At 40.1% G+C, this 13,301-nt stretch overlaps 1 protein-coding gene across 8 annotated transcripts in view; it reads right to left on the bottom strand.

The window, feature by feature from the left end:
- Window positions 1-13,038, bottom strand: part of fat1a (FAT atypical cadherin 1a) — a 42,777-nt gene extending 29,739 nt beyond the window's left edge. For 7 of the 8 annotated variants that reach the window (XR_798440.1, XR_798441.1, XR_798442.1 and 4 more), the window contains exons 1-5: window positions 12,979-13,038; window positions 7,996-8,325; window positions 7,178-7,394; window positions 6,250-6,318; window positions 5,543-5,682 (exon numbers count right to left, since the gene is read on the bottom strand). Coding sequence is in view for 5 of the 8 variants with exons in the window: in XM_010772252.1 (XP_010770554.1) it covers window positions 5,543-5,682; window positions 6,250-6,318; window positions 7,178-7,394; window positions 7,996-8,238 (669 nt within the window). In the remaining 3 variants the exon portion in view is untranslated. The remainder of the gene's footprint in view (window positions 1-5,542; window positions 5,683-6,249; window positions 6,319-7,177; window positions 7,395-7,995; window positions 8,326-12,978) is intronic. The other variant, XM_010772254.1, reaches the window with a different exon arrangement.
- Between the last annotated feature and the right edge of the window lie 263 nt (window positions 13,039-13,301).

The following is a 13,301-nucleotide window of genomic DNA, read 5'->3' as shown; positions in this document are numbered from 1 at the left end:
ACAGGCTCATAAATTGTGCACTCCTAACATACATCCACACAAAGACGCTGTCCAATGTGTCTCAATCTGGCCAGTGTCAGATAACACGTTGTGAATAGTGAGGATGGTCCTGGTCCTGAACCTTGTCAGTAGTATCCACATACATCCACAATGTACTATTTCAGATGGTTTAGAAAGCACACAAAAGGCTATTCAGTCTCCATTTGTACACAAACTCGCCTTCCCTTTCGCAAGGAGGCTCTACAACACTTCAAAGGAACTTTGCCCTCAAATATTACAAAGCAGCATTATACAGTCTGACTGCAGCAGAAATGCTGGTGAAGAGGAAAAGTCTGCAGTCTTTGCATATGGCTTGCTCTGGGAGTGCTGGAGAGGAACAAGATTGAGACTGAGACTCAAACGTAACAGATGGAGATACTAAAGAAAAAAAGTGATGTGAGGGTGAGATGGGAGTATGAAAGAGAAGTGACAGTGAAAACCACAGGAAAGCAAAAACGAATAAAAAAAACATAGGAAGTAGGTGTATGAAAGACATACACCTAGAAAATGTGGCTTTAAATAAAATGCAACAAAAGTTCAGGGAAGAAAAAGTCCCTGATACAATAGTCAGCTTTGATACTGAGGGCAAGAAGTCTTCTAAGTATGAGTGGATAAGGTGAACCTTTGAGTGAGACACAAAGAGAGTCTTTGTGATGTGGACGGAGATAACATGAGAAACAGGAGACCAGGAACAGATTGTGAGCAGAACAGCTTGAGGTACTTCTGCATGGCCATGGGAGGATGTCATATAGCTGGTGAAGGGGGAAGGGAGGCTGGGCTGCATGCCGAGCCTGCCTTGTTGGCGCAGCTCCTGGCTATGAGGTGCCCGAGCTAGAATGCAGCACCCCTTGTTGAAATCAGCTGATCCTTCACAGACACCTTCATAGAACTACAATGCTCGAATGGAAAGCACATAACAGTGCAGCACACTGTTTCCCATAGACCTCCCACGCACTACGAGCTTCATAGTGATATCACTGCTGGAGTTCCATGCAGGTTAGGCTTAACACTATTTCAAATGTTCTGATTTATTTGACTCTTTGTCACTGTCATTTAAAAAGCTTTACAAAACAAAGGAGTGATTAAGAGATGACAAAAAAGCCTTCCGAATGACGAAACACCTTTTGTGTTTTGTGTATCCACAATAGGACGCAGGGGGGCTTTCATTGGGCTCATTGTCGCCCTGTGCCATGCGTAGGAGAGGAAGCCCCCCTGCCAGGTAGCAGGTTCTGGGCAAAGGCAGGGGACTGGCACCGAGCACTTTAACATGTTCCCAAAACAGGATTAACACAGCCCACTACCCACAGAGGTCCAGTGCTCGTTGGCTTTTTATTATACCCAAACAGAATAATCATCATTATGCCTGGCCAATGAATGTGGAGCTTTTTTAAAAACTCAAGAGGGAAACAATCCTAAAGAAAGACAAAGAGAGGAAAAAGGAGAGAGAGAGAGAGAGAGAGAGAGAGAGAGAGAGAGAGAGAGAGAGAGAGAGAGAGAGAGAGAACCAAAAAGGGGAAAGGGAAAAAAAAACATTCCATGGAGAGCGAAAATAGGCCAGCCTGTCTGGCAGCACAGCCTCCACATGACTTCGATTTGAGGAACAGATAAGTCTAACTTTCCAGCTTTCACGAGGTGCGCTGCGTGTGTGTGATAGGGTAGATCTAATTTGCAGTGACATTCTGTATGACTTTAAAGTTAAACAAAATGCTGCCACCAAAGAAAACCAGTTCATATTCAACAACAAACAACTATACTTTGCATATTATTTCCTAATAGAATGATCTATTTTTGGACTCAATAGAAAACATTTGCCTTTCATATATTGATCCATAGATGAATACATTTCATGATTAATACTTATTATGATCAATCAAGAAGTAACCATGATCGTTGTAAAACTTGCCTGCCTTGAAAGTAAATCTAACTTAAAAACTACATATTGCACTATTGGTTTCTCAGTGTTAGGAAAAACATTAACTTCCCAGCAAGAGGTACATTTTTCGGTTTCTGTTAAAAAAAACTCCTGCTGACAGAGCAAATACTGTCAATGCTGAACAATGTTATCGGATAAACAAGTTAGTAGCCAAAACACTCAGATGCATTTTCTGCTGAATCCTTCGGGCTCTCCCACAAATATGTGCAAGTCATCTGACAAGTACTGTATGTGATACATCAAATATGCAGGAATTATGATCCTGCATTAAAGACACAGTTTCCAAAGAAAAAGAATGCTGACAGGATAGGGGTTTTACCAGCTAATTTGTAGAAATTACAAAAAACAATACATTTCAGCTAAAAGGGATTTTTTACTAACCTACCATATTTGGGGATTTCTAGTCTCTGATAATGCTGTCACCTATTTGGCTCTCAGCATAACCCAGGCAACAGGCCCAAATCACATAACAAGTGTGGTTTATGGAGCATACAAATTCAGTAAATCCGTTCCCTCTATGGAAAACAGCTGACCCTTAGTGGTCAGCTGGGTCTACATTACTGTATTTTACACACTCATCTACTACTAGAGAACCTATCGGACAAACCTCTGAAATACATACAAAGATACGCACATTCGAAATATGCAAGCAAGTTCTTTGTAACTAGCATTCTTCAATATACTGTACAAGAGCTTATTATTGGACCTATTTCTTGTTTGCAAATGGTTCTTCAATTGAGCTGCGATGGTTTTTAAAGATAGAATTAATAAAGCTGATTATTTTTGAGGTATTCTGTAAAGTATGATATGTAAAGTAAGATATGCTGTACATTTTGAAAATAGATTATGATCGTATGATTATGAAATCCAATTTAGTTTTTTTAATATGTTTCAACTCCACAATAAGACCGGGCCGTAATGCTTTAATTACTGCTATACTAGTTTGAGAATAGTTTTTATGAATCTCATTGTTTCAATCCTTCCAAATTTGAGAATGTGTCCTAATGCATGATTGTTTTTAAAGGAGACTTACAACCTTAAGAGCAACTCTTCTGAGTGATAAGTTTGAATAAAAAGTTTTTTTCTGTTTTAGTGTTTCGTTATAGTTACCCAGATGCAATGGAAACCCTAACAAGAATACTTCAAATACAATTTTGTTTACGTCCATTGAGTGTTGTCTCTTTGGCTCCACATTGCCTGTATGTTTGTGTTTTGGAATGTCGGTTGGACAAAATAACCAATCAAAAGACTCCATTTTAAAGGAGACATAAAACCTTAAGAGCAACTCTTCTGAGTGCTCAAGCTTTGGTAATGTATCAATACACAACGAAATCCAGGTGAATGGCATTACTTTTGTATTGGATACTATTTCATTAACTTTGTGTGAACAAAACAAAGCAGAAAAAGAGTGTGGTTTGAAATGTAATAAGCAATAGTGCATTTTTATCTGAATACTGAATGAAATCATTTCCTGAGATGTCAAAGGGTTGCTTGTAAAGTCAGTCCCACAGAGACTCAAGCCCCACTGAGAATTAGACCTTCTGAATAGGTTAACCTTTGAATGTGATTAATTTGACTTAAAATGTCACTGCATGCAGTATCGCTGAGAGGCTTTCAAATAAGTGTCTGTTGCCAGGGCTTTTAAGAAAGTGCTTTATGTGGTGACAAAATCACGGCTGATAAAACAGGTACTCTGAGGCTGTTTTTAAGGTTCTGCACTAAACTAAAATACGTGCCGCTTCCTCAGATGAGCTGCAAAATGCCAGTGAAGGCGGCGCTTCAACCAAGGCTCAGTGGAGCACAGCAGCCAGATGATGAAAGGCTTTATTCATACGGAGTGACAACAAATAGATTCTTTTCCAGCTACAGTTCTCTGAAGCCCCCTTTGAGGACAAAGGACAAAACATTTTTGAATGCCACCATCCCATATGACCCAAACTACCATATCAAAATCCTCAAAATCTCATGGACAAGGCATGACGATCGGAACAAAAACCAGAGACAACTTGCATGCTTAAAAGCTTTTTATCGTTGCAGCTCAGCTTCGGTATCAGCTGGGGAGCCAGATTTATGCAAGAAGGATTACATTAGCATATTCATATATTAAAATACAAGTATGCAACTGCTTTGGAAGTTTTTGGGAAGTTTTAGTTTCATCTTCCATCAAAGCGGTTCACATAGTTCCCAGAAAATAATAATTCAGCGAGAAAGCATCTTTTCATTTGATTTTGCAGTGTCTAGACTACAGCAGGAGAGTGCTTGTGTATGAATGGGTGTAATATTGTTATTTAGAGTCCCTTCGGAAAAGACCGTGGCAATCTGCTCCTCTCAGAGAAGGTTCACAGGTTCAGATAGACACAGCAGAGGGTGGAGTAGAGGGGGCTCAAGAATGTATACATAAAAAAACCTCTGGCTAGACGGCACCATCATCACAGCAGCTCTGCGTCAGGAATGAGACAATGGAAGATTCCTGAAGTTCAATGCTCAACTGAGATGGTAGGGAACAGAGGAGGAGGAACACTGACTACCTAACTACAAAACAAATAGTAAAATAGTGAAATAGACTCTTATTGCACTATTTCGCTATTTTTTTTGTATTTACTTGCAATATTTTTTCTGTTTTATTGTGTTGCACTGTTGGCGGAGCCTGTGACCTAAGATTTTAATTGACATAACAACACTGTAGCTATGTACGTATGACAAACAAAAAGCCTTGAACCTTGAACCATATCATGGTTTATTTAACAGTAGAGTCTTCATGAGTCGAGGCTTGACTTAAGGACATCAACTTATTTGCTTTATTAGATAAGTAAGATGAGATGTACAGTAACTATGATTCTACAGCCAGGAGATGTGTGGGTTAGCTAAGCTTGAAGACAAGATACAAGTTGAAACAGCTAGCCGGGCTATTTCAGAAGGTAAGATATCACCCTACTTTAGCACCTAGAAGGTGTTGGGAGTCTTTTCAATGCTGTCAGGTTGCTATGGAACCAGCAAAGCACTCAGAGGCCAAAGAATAGTCCTGCACATAACTTCAAAATGCTCCCTGTTGAAAGTCTTAATGCTAAGCCAAACATACCAGCTGTTGGTTGGCATCAACCAAATCTCAGCAAAAATCGATTAAACATTTTTCAAAAAATGTCAAACATTTTTTTTATCAAAAGTTGAGCTGAGAATGAAAATACAGCAGATAATCTAGTGGTACAAATAAATTCAAACGCACCCCACAGGGGGGGGGGGTGCAGCATCAGACAAAATAAGAAGATTAAAAAAGCAAAGCCTTTCCGTATCTAAGCCAATATGTTTGTGTTATCCGTCCTTTTTTTCAATAGGTCATATCATACGGTTAGAAGTCAGGTCATGTATGAAAGTAAATCTATAAACTGTCATTTTAGTTAGTTGAGAGCAATGATAGCATCACAACATAATAATATCAGCATAAACAGGACAGTTTGGCCAATGTTTCACTCATTACTCGTCTCTTTCCTTTTGCTATTTGTCACAAGAGAAAAACAGAGCCATGACAACTGCCTCATCAGCTTCCAAACGTTTCATTAGGGTTTCAATTACCTGGGTGCTGACAGTTCGTGTCCCATCCGTGGCTTCCACCGTCAAGTTGTAATTTGATTTCGGCTCACTGTCCAAGGGCCGTGCAACAATCAAGGTTCCACTGGCCTTGCCAACGTCAAAGCGACTGTCATAATTACCACCTGTGGAATTATTATTTTTGTGCAAACAAAGAAAGAACAAAAGATTAGAGACAAATCCTTACTTGGTTGTGTGCTTTTAGCAAGGTTACCCAAACACGAAACGGGGGTGCTGAGGTGTGCATACAAACATCAATTTGGAGCTGTGCTGATGTCTAAGATAATGAACAGATATAATTTACTAGTGGTACAAATGTGTTGTTTATCTCAAAATGATTCACATAATAGCTTGTTCATGCATTTAACATCAACATACAAGGGCACACACATGGGATGAATGTATAATACACAATGTCCTTTTATACAGTGGATGAACAGATCCTGAACTCTCAAGGTTCAACCACAACGGATGATATGAAATGGAGCTGTAATTCACACAATGTAAGGGTAAGAGGTTTTTCCTTTATCTCTTGAGACTCCTAATCAGGTCATGGGTTTAGCGGGGAAATGTGGCACAACATCAATCCAGAAGCACAACACAATTCAACCACAGCCAACATGAAGCACTAACACACAGTGTGGGATGATGTGTTAATACAGCACAGAGTGTTAGGAGATCCCAGCAGCTACCTTCTGCTGTACAGTTGTGGTCACAAGCCATCTGTAGGATGTAAAACATCTCAGTATCCTCTATGCCGTCTTGCAAAAAAATCCAACCAAACAGAACATTCCAGAAAAAAGAGGGAAGCGGTAAGCAGAGCAAAGAAAGAGAGAAGAGAAGAAAAAGAGACGTGTCAGTCAGACATTGATTAGAGGGAGGACAGGCTGGGAGGAAGGAAGAGGCAAGCATCTTTTGAAAGCAGTCACTTTTCAGTAAGTCTTCTCGTGCATTAAGTGCCTATCAGAGCTGCAGTTTGAAGACAACGCACATTCAAGAGAGGACACATTCAGTTTTAACACTTCAAAACAGAGTTGCCAATTAAAATTGTTAAGAAAAATGCTGCATTGGCTCACACAAGTCAGCTAGGACGCAAATCAATTTTTTTTAGTTTTGTGAGCTATTAACTCATGATTCAATTATGTTATATATTATAAGCTATACACAAGCAACATGCAGTACCACAGGAACAGTGAAATGGAGAAACACGGTTCAAAGTTTTGAAGATAGCTGACAAATTCCAGATAATTCCAACTGGTCATTATATGCATGTTCAGTTTAACTAATAACCTAAACTAACTGCCATTAAACCTCGACTAGTTTAGCTTTTTCCCACATCATACCTGTATTTATCTACCACATTTGATAGTATAGAGAACAACAAACCAAATAAAATAAAATACAAATTTGGCGAGCTCTCTAATTGTCGGTAGCTCCGCGACAATACTATATACTGATATTACAACAAATAAACACTTCTTTGGACTGTTATATCTACGATAAAGATAAAAAACATACCATCAATTTCCCAGACTTCCTACACACAAACACTATGTTAGTCCTAAAGAGAGTTTTTCTACATTCTACACACGACAGAGGTGAATGTTAGGGAGGAATTACCTGTGATTTCGAACCACACCGGGACGTCAGAGGACTCTGTGGCCACCACCCCCACCATGTGGGCCACGGGGTCGCTTTCCATTACGGAGAATGTGAAGGGGGACTCCTCGAAAACCAGGGGAGCTGCATCAGCGGGCAATTGTGGTTTAGGAATCCACTCGATATGCAGACGACAAGTGGACGATTTCTGAGGACGTCCATTGTCGACGGCTTTAATCTGAGGGAATGGCGGAGAGTTGAAGATGTTATAGAGAGTAAAGAGTCATGCAATTTTCTCATGGAAAATGAACATGTCCGTTTATGTCTCTGGTGGATCTAGATTCAAAATGTTTTTGCAAAGTGCATTAGATACCGTTAGTTCAACCACTGATTTGATGCACAAAAAGTGGCATATCATTCATATAAATGTTCTCCCCAGAATGGGTTTCATTCGTAAAAGCTTCTCTGCACTCTGAGCTGTCAGCACGGCGAGAGAACCATGCCTTTTTGAATAACAAAACACCTTTTGTGTGTTAGTCTTTTGTGATTCAACCTTTTGTGTGGACTTAAATTACTGTAAACTAGGGTGAGCAGTGTCTTCTTGCTGCTGGATACACAATTGTGCATGTGTTGGGACATAAAATCTAGGTCTATATCAGCATCAACTAGGCAGTTATCACCGTCTACTGTGATGCCTAAACTACGGGTTGATTCTGCTATTCAAGCTCTTGATGATGAAGGCACCACACAGTAATATGACCAGCGTAATAAAGCAAACTACTTCATGCTCATCATTCTTTCATCAGGCTAAAGACAGGGTGAAGCCATTAGAAACTCACTGTAAGAATGTTGTATTCTCCAGCAGAAGAGAACTTCTTGGAGGAAACCGTGCCGGTCTTGGGTTCGATGAAGAACTTTCCGCTTTCATCTCCCCCCTCGATGCTGTAAGAGATCTCGGAGTTCGGTCCCTCATCCCGGTCTGATGCTATGACCCGATACACCGGGTCTCTCTTCATGGCTCTCTCTTTCTCCGGCCTCTCTCGCTCCGGGAGCTTGATCTTATAGATCTTTTCCAAAAACATCGGCCTATTGTCATTCTCGTCCAGGACTCGGACGATGACGCGGACAGTGGTGGATCTGGCAGGAACACCGTGGTCACTGACTGTGATCTGAGGAGAAAGGATAAAAACTTTAGAACAAGAAGTACGTACAACAAAGAAAGCAAATATACCATTACATGTCTTCTATGGCCCATTCGTCCTCTTAAGACAGATACAGTAAAGATTTGAACGCATTGAACGTTATGTAAAACTACGGAGATCAAAACCGCCGTGTAAGAAAGTTATACTTCCAAAGACTAACTTAAATCAAAGCACAGATGAAAAGGGGGAAGCAAGCTGTATTACTTTATTATGCTTTCATTTCACTTCTTCTCAGAAACTTAACTAGCAGCCAAACTTAAAGGCAACTCCTTCTAAGGTTTAATGGCATGGGGTATTTTATATTACACACATTATTTTTCGTTAAAACTAAATGTTTTGTCAAATCCCCCACAGTAGTGCACCGTGGAAAGAACTGAAACTACAAATCTCTGAGTCTTGTAAGTCATAGTCTCGAGCAGGACAATAAAAGACCAAATTCTATGTTATGTACTTTCATCCCAGAGAGAATGCAGCAAAAATGTTTGGTTTCTAGGTTTTGTGATTCTTTTTATTTAGTTAAATGTGACTTTCAAACACATAGGCTGTCAATTCCTATGCACATGGTGATGCAATTTACAGATCACTTAGGAAAATAAATATAGTGTCTTGTTCTTTGAAAAATAATAGTAGACCCACTGTTGCCCCTGGAGAGTCACTAGCAAGGGCTTGGGTATTAAGTAAACATGATTTATGTTTGTGTTAGGGTGAACTAAAACATTTCCCTAACTGAAATAAAGTTTATGTCAGCCTGTGATCATGATAACAGTGGCTTGTATGGCTGCAACACGAACAACCCACCAGAGCTAATTATTTTTAATTAGCTGCACCTCTTCACTCTGATAGCAGCAGCTGCACCGACTCTGCTCTGTGTCAAACTGGCAAACAACGATTTTACACTGCTAATAAACATTAAGACTTATTGCGCTCAGCTAAAGGCCGGGGGCTTTTTTAAACCCCAGAAGAACTCAGTATAAAAGACTGTGTCACGAACCTGAATAATTAAAGAGACGATCATTTAAGTCATGGCATCAAGCGTTACTGGTGGCTTGCTCATGCTTTTGTAATTTGTGACATGATTTTACACTCCGGTGTGTCCACAAACATTTGGGGTGCACAGTTTCAGGAGTTTAATCAAAAGCAGGGGGCCACAGGCTGACCTAAACAAACACAATTTTCATCTTGTCCCAGAAAAATGGGCTCAAGGGCTGCCTTGAGCACTGTCAGAGACGTGAGCATTTTTCGTTTCAAGCGGCAAAATACTGTAGAAGGGCAGAACAAATGTCACAGTCATTTTGGAGCCATCTGCTAAGTGCTTCACTAAAAACCGTCCAGGGCTAGCACAACCCATTTGGTGCTATCGTTTCAAGTACCAAAGTAATGTGTTTTGGATTTTTTTCGCAGTGTGTGCAGCTGTCCGTGCTATACACATGATCAGAACTTATTAAATGGGATGACAAGAAACCGTGCCTATGTTGGTGCCCATCGTGTGCTGTGTAACGAACCAGTGCCTACTATCACATGAGCTTTATTTGTGAAGGTATAGTGCTTCAAATCCCTGATTAAATTTAATACCTTTAAGGCTTTTTTCAACATTTTATGGATGGGAGCCTATTAAGTATTAAAATGAAATGTCCCAGCAGTACCTCATCAAACTGCTAAGTGTGTAACTGCGTGCATGAACACTATTCATCATCACGCATCTCTCTTTGGAACATTTTAATCAAAAGCCTTTGTTTGATAATTAGGCAAACTAAACAAAAAGACAGAGGGAGTTACACCAGAGGGACCGTGTCTCATTGCATCACTATAACACTGCTGTGAAGGGAAATGCACGGAGCTGCTCCATAATGTTCTGATTATATATTGCAAAACTTCTAGTTTCATCTAACCGACCATATGCAAATCATTTAGTTTTAATGCACTTCATCTTAATTAAAATAACCTGGAAATCAGGACAAACTAAGTACCGGTAGGTTGTTTGAAGTTGTTTATCATAGAAATGTGTATTGTGCTTAACCATAAAGTGTGGAGGAAAACAAGTAAAGCTTAAGTTCCAGAGCTAACTTTTACAGTTATAATCTAACGGGAATTTAAGAAGAGACACTAATGCTTTAATTACTGCTATACTAGTTTGAGAATAGTTTTTATAAATCTCATTGTTTCAATCCTTCCAAATTTGAGAATGTGTCCTGCATGATTGTTTTTAAAGGAGACATTAAGAGCAACTCTTCTGAGTGATAACTTTGAATAAAAAGTTTTTTTCTGTTTTAGTGTTTAGTTATAGTTACCCAGATGCAATGGAAATCCTAACAAGAATACTTCAAATAGAATTTTGTTTACGTCCATTGAGTGTTGTCTCTTTGGCTCCACATTGCCTGTATGTTTGTGTTTTGGAGTGTCGGTTGGACAACATAACCAATCAAAAGACTCCATTAGTCAACATAATCAGAAAAATAGACTAGGATCAAATGTCTTGGTCGAGGAGGCTAAACAAGCTATTTTCCAGGTGCACTGCATCTTGTTAACTGCATAATGGGATAAGTTCCAGACAACAGATGTGAGCAGCCCATTCACCTCTGCTTTTCCATTATAATCTCTTCTCTCACAGTCCTATGTTTGAATCCTAAGCATGTCCTGGCATGTCCCGCTTAGCTATTTACCCAACCCCCTCCCCCCTGGGACAGAGGCCTCTCATCCTGCCGCCAGAGCCCACACTCAGACCTTCAGGAGCAGCTTCGCCTTTTCTAGAATTCCCCCACTGCCTTTCTGCCTTTAGCTCTCTTTCTCTCTTTCACACACAGGCACACGACGACTACCAACCCCCATGCTTCTCATCATTAAACTGCAGGGCCCCCCCTGTGCTCTCTCCACCTCCTTTTGGCATTTGGTGCAAACAATGCTGACACAGCCCCCACCCTAATTGCTCCACATGTTCCACATGGCCCCACATGTTTCGTTTCTTCTCCTACAACAAGCTCGTACAAAAACTTCAACACTAGTTAGGGCATCAATTTGATTTGTTCTGCCAGCACAGACAAAGGCATGTGCACACACATATATATTCTTCTGAGTCATGATTATGCCTCAATGAGCTGCCCTGAGGATACACTAAGGTGTGTGTGTGTGTGTGTGTGTGTGTGTGTGTGTGTGTGTGTGTGTGTGTGTGTGTGTGTGTGTGTGTGTGTGTGTGTGCAGAGGGCTCTTTGCTGCTCCGTGAATGTCTGGCCCAATAAAGAGCTTCCTGCTGGATTCCCAATAACCAGTGACACAAACTCACAAACTCCTGAAGTTGCCATGGATACGCAGCTCTTTCCAGGCTGTGTTCACTCAGCCACTTTCTACCAATTCAGGTCAAAAGTGACTTGCTTTAATTATCCCCCCATTTCATACAAAGTAGGAATTTGCAAGAAAAAGCTTTTAAAAGTATTTTTTTTTGAAAATTGGAATGTCTTTGTGCACTGGAATAACTTGATCTGATATCACTGTAAGCTTTAGTTAACAACATTATGAAAAAAGTAAGCATATAACGACATTGAAAACAGGCGTGAGGAACTTTGCGTTCCACCAGAGTTGAGCTGAGTGGTTTATGTGGTTAATAAATGTCTGTCTGGAGGCATTTTGTCAAATGTGAATAATGAACAAAATGTTCACCTCAGCTTAGCTAAGGTGGGAATTAGCTCCTTTTTCTTTTTTACAGACACAATGACTTTGAATCAGACGCCAATTCCAACCTAGCAATTCAACAGCTTTCAACCACATGGAAGTAGCAATTGTACGTCTCTAGAGCAAACCGCTAGATGGAGGAACTTTGCATGGGAAGATTCTTTCTGAACTTGTATCCAGTAGTCTTCACTTATTCAACAGGTAGAGATACCAACCTTGTTATTTTAGTACATTTATCAGCACAATATTTCCCTATAGCAGCACAGTATTTTGTTATTCCCTACGTTAATCCCTATACTTTTCTCAGTGCCGTAATGCAATTAGTGCAGTGCGATGTACATTCAGAGTATGAAATGCAACGCTACTCTGGCACCAGATGCACCATATTAATCGTCAGCCAGTGATCACTGAAATGTTTAACTTCTAACAATAATTAAAAGGTGTTCAATCTGTTCTCTGTTAGCCCTGGAAACACAATTCAAATGCTTATTTATTATCAACCTTGGGTCTGTGGTGCGAAAGAGGGAGTGGAGCACCAGGAGAGGACAGAGCCCCGCTCAATTAAAACCCACAAGTTTAGACATTGGCCCGTTGGTTTGACAACAGTTTCCTGTCCCGTCTTGCTTCATCCACCGAACGGAAGAGTGGGAAAGAACAAAGGAGCAGTCACCAGGATCTCCCCCACGCCTCCCACATCTACCCCTTCCGGAAATTACTAGGTAAATGATTCCAAAAGGACATGTCTCGCATTAAGACTGTTATTGTTGGCAACATGTGGCACTCAACCACAGCTGTCTGGAAATGCCAAACCTCATAGACAGAAAATCTTCTCTTTTTTTTTCGGTTCCTGATTATTGTGTGTCTACATTTTCTTTTACATATATGAAAGAGGCTGACACTGACAGATCCATATTTCTTTCCTTTAGAGTTGCGACATTTACAAAATAAAGTGCTCACCTCAAGAATGTGCTCAACTTGCTGCTCCCTGTCCAGTTTCCTTGAAGTAGTTGTAACCAGACCTGTTGGAGACAAGAATAAATTATATTTATTATAAGGATATATAGAACGAATTACATACAAAATGAAAACATGTGAATCACTTTAACTCTCTCTCTGTTTTAAATGAAAAAGTAGTCATACCATTCAAACTCAAAAATGGTGTTACAGGTTGAGTAGACATTATCAGCAAGCAATGGTTTATACGAAGTTAAACAACTCAATTCCCAATAAACCAAATACTATGGGACCTTGCCAGAAAGGCAGTAAGGAAAAAACACATA

This window comes from Notothenia coriiceps, unplaced genomic scaffold (assembly GCF_000735185.1).
Source record: "Notothenia coriiceps isolate Sejong01 unplaced genomic scaffold, NC01 NC01_scaffold00011011, whole genome shotgun sequence".
Taxonomy (NCBI): domain Eukaryota; kingdom Metazoa; phylum Chordata; class Actinopteri; order Perciformes; family Nototheniidae; genus Notothenia; species Notothenia coriiceps.
Note: the sequence above shows the minus strand (reverse complement) of the source record. Positions and strands in the feature narration are given on the sequence as shown.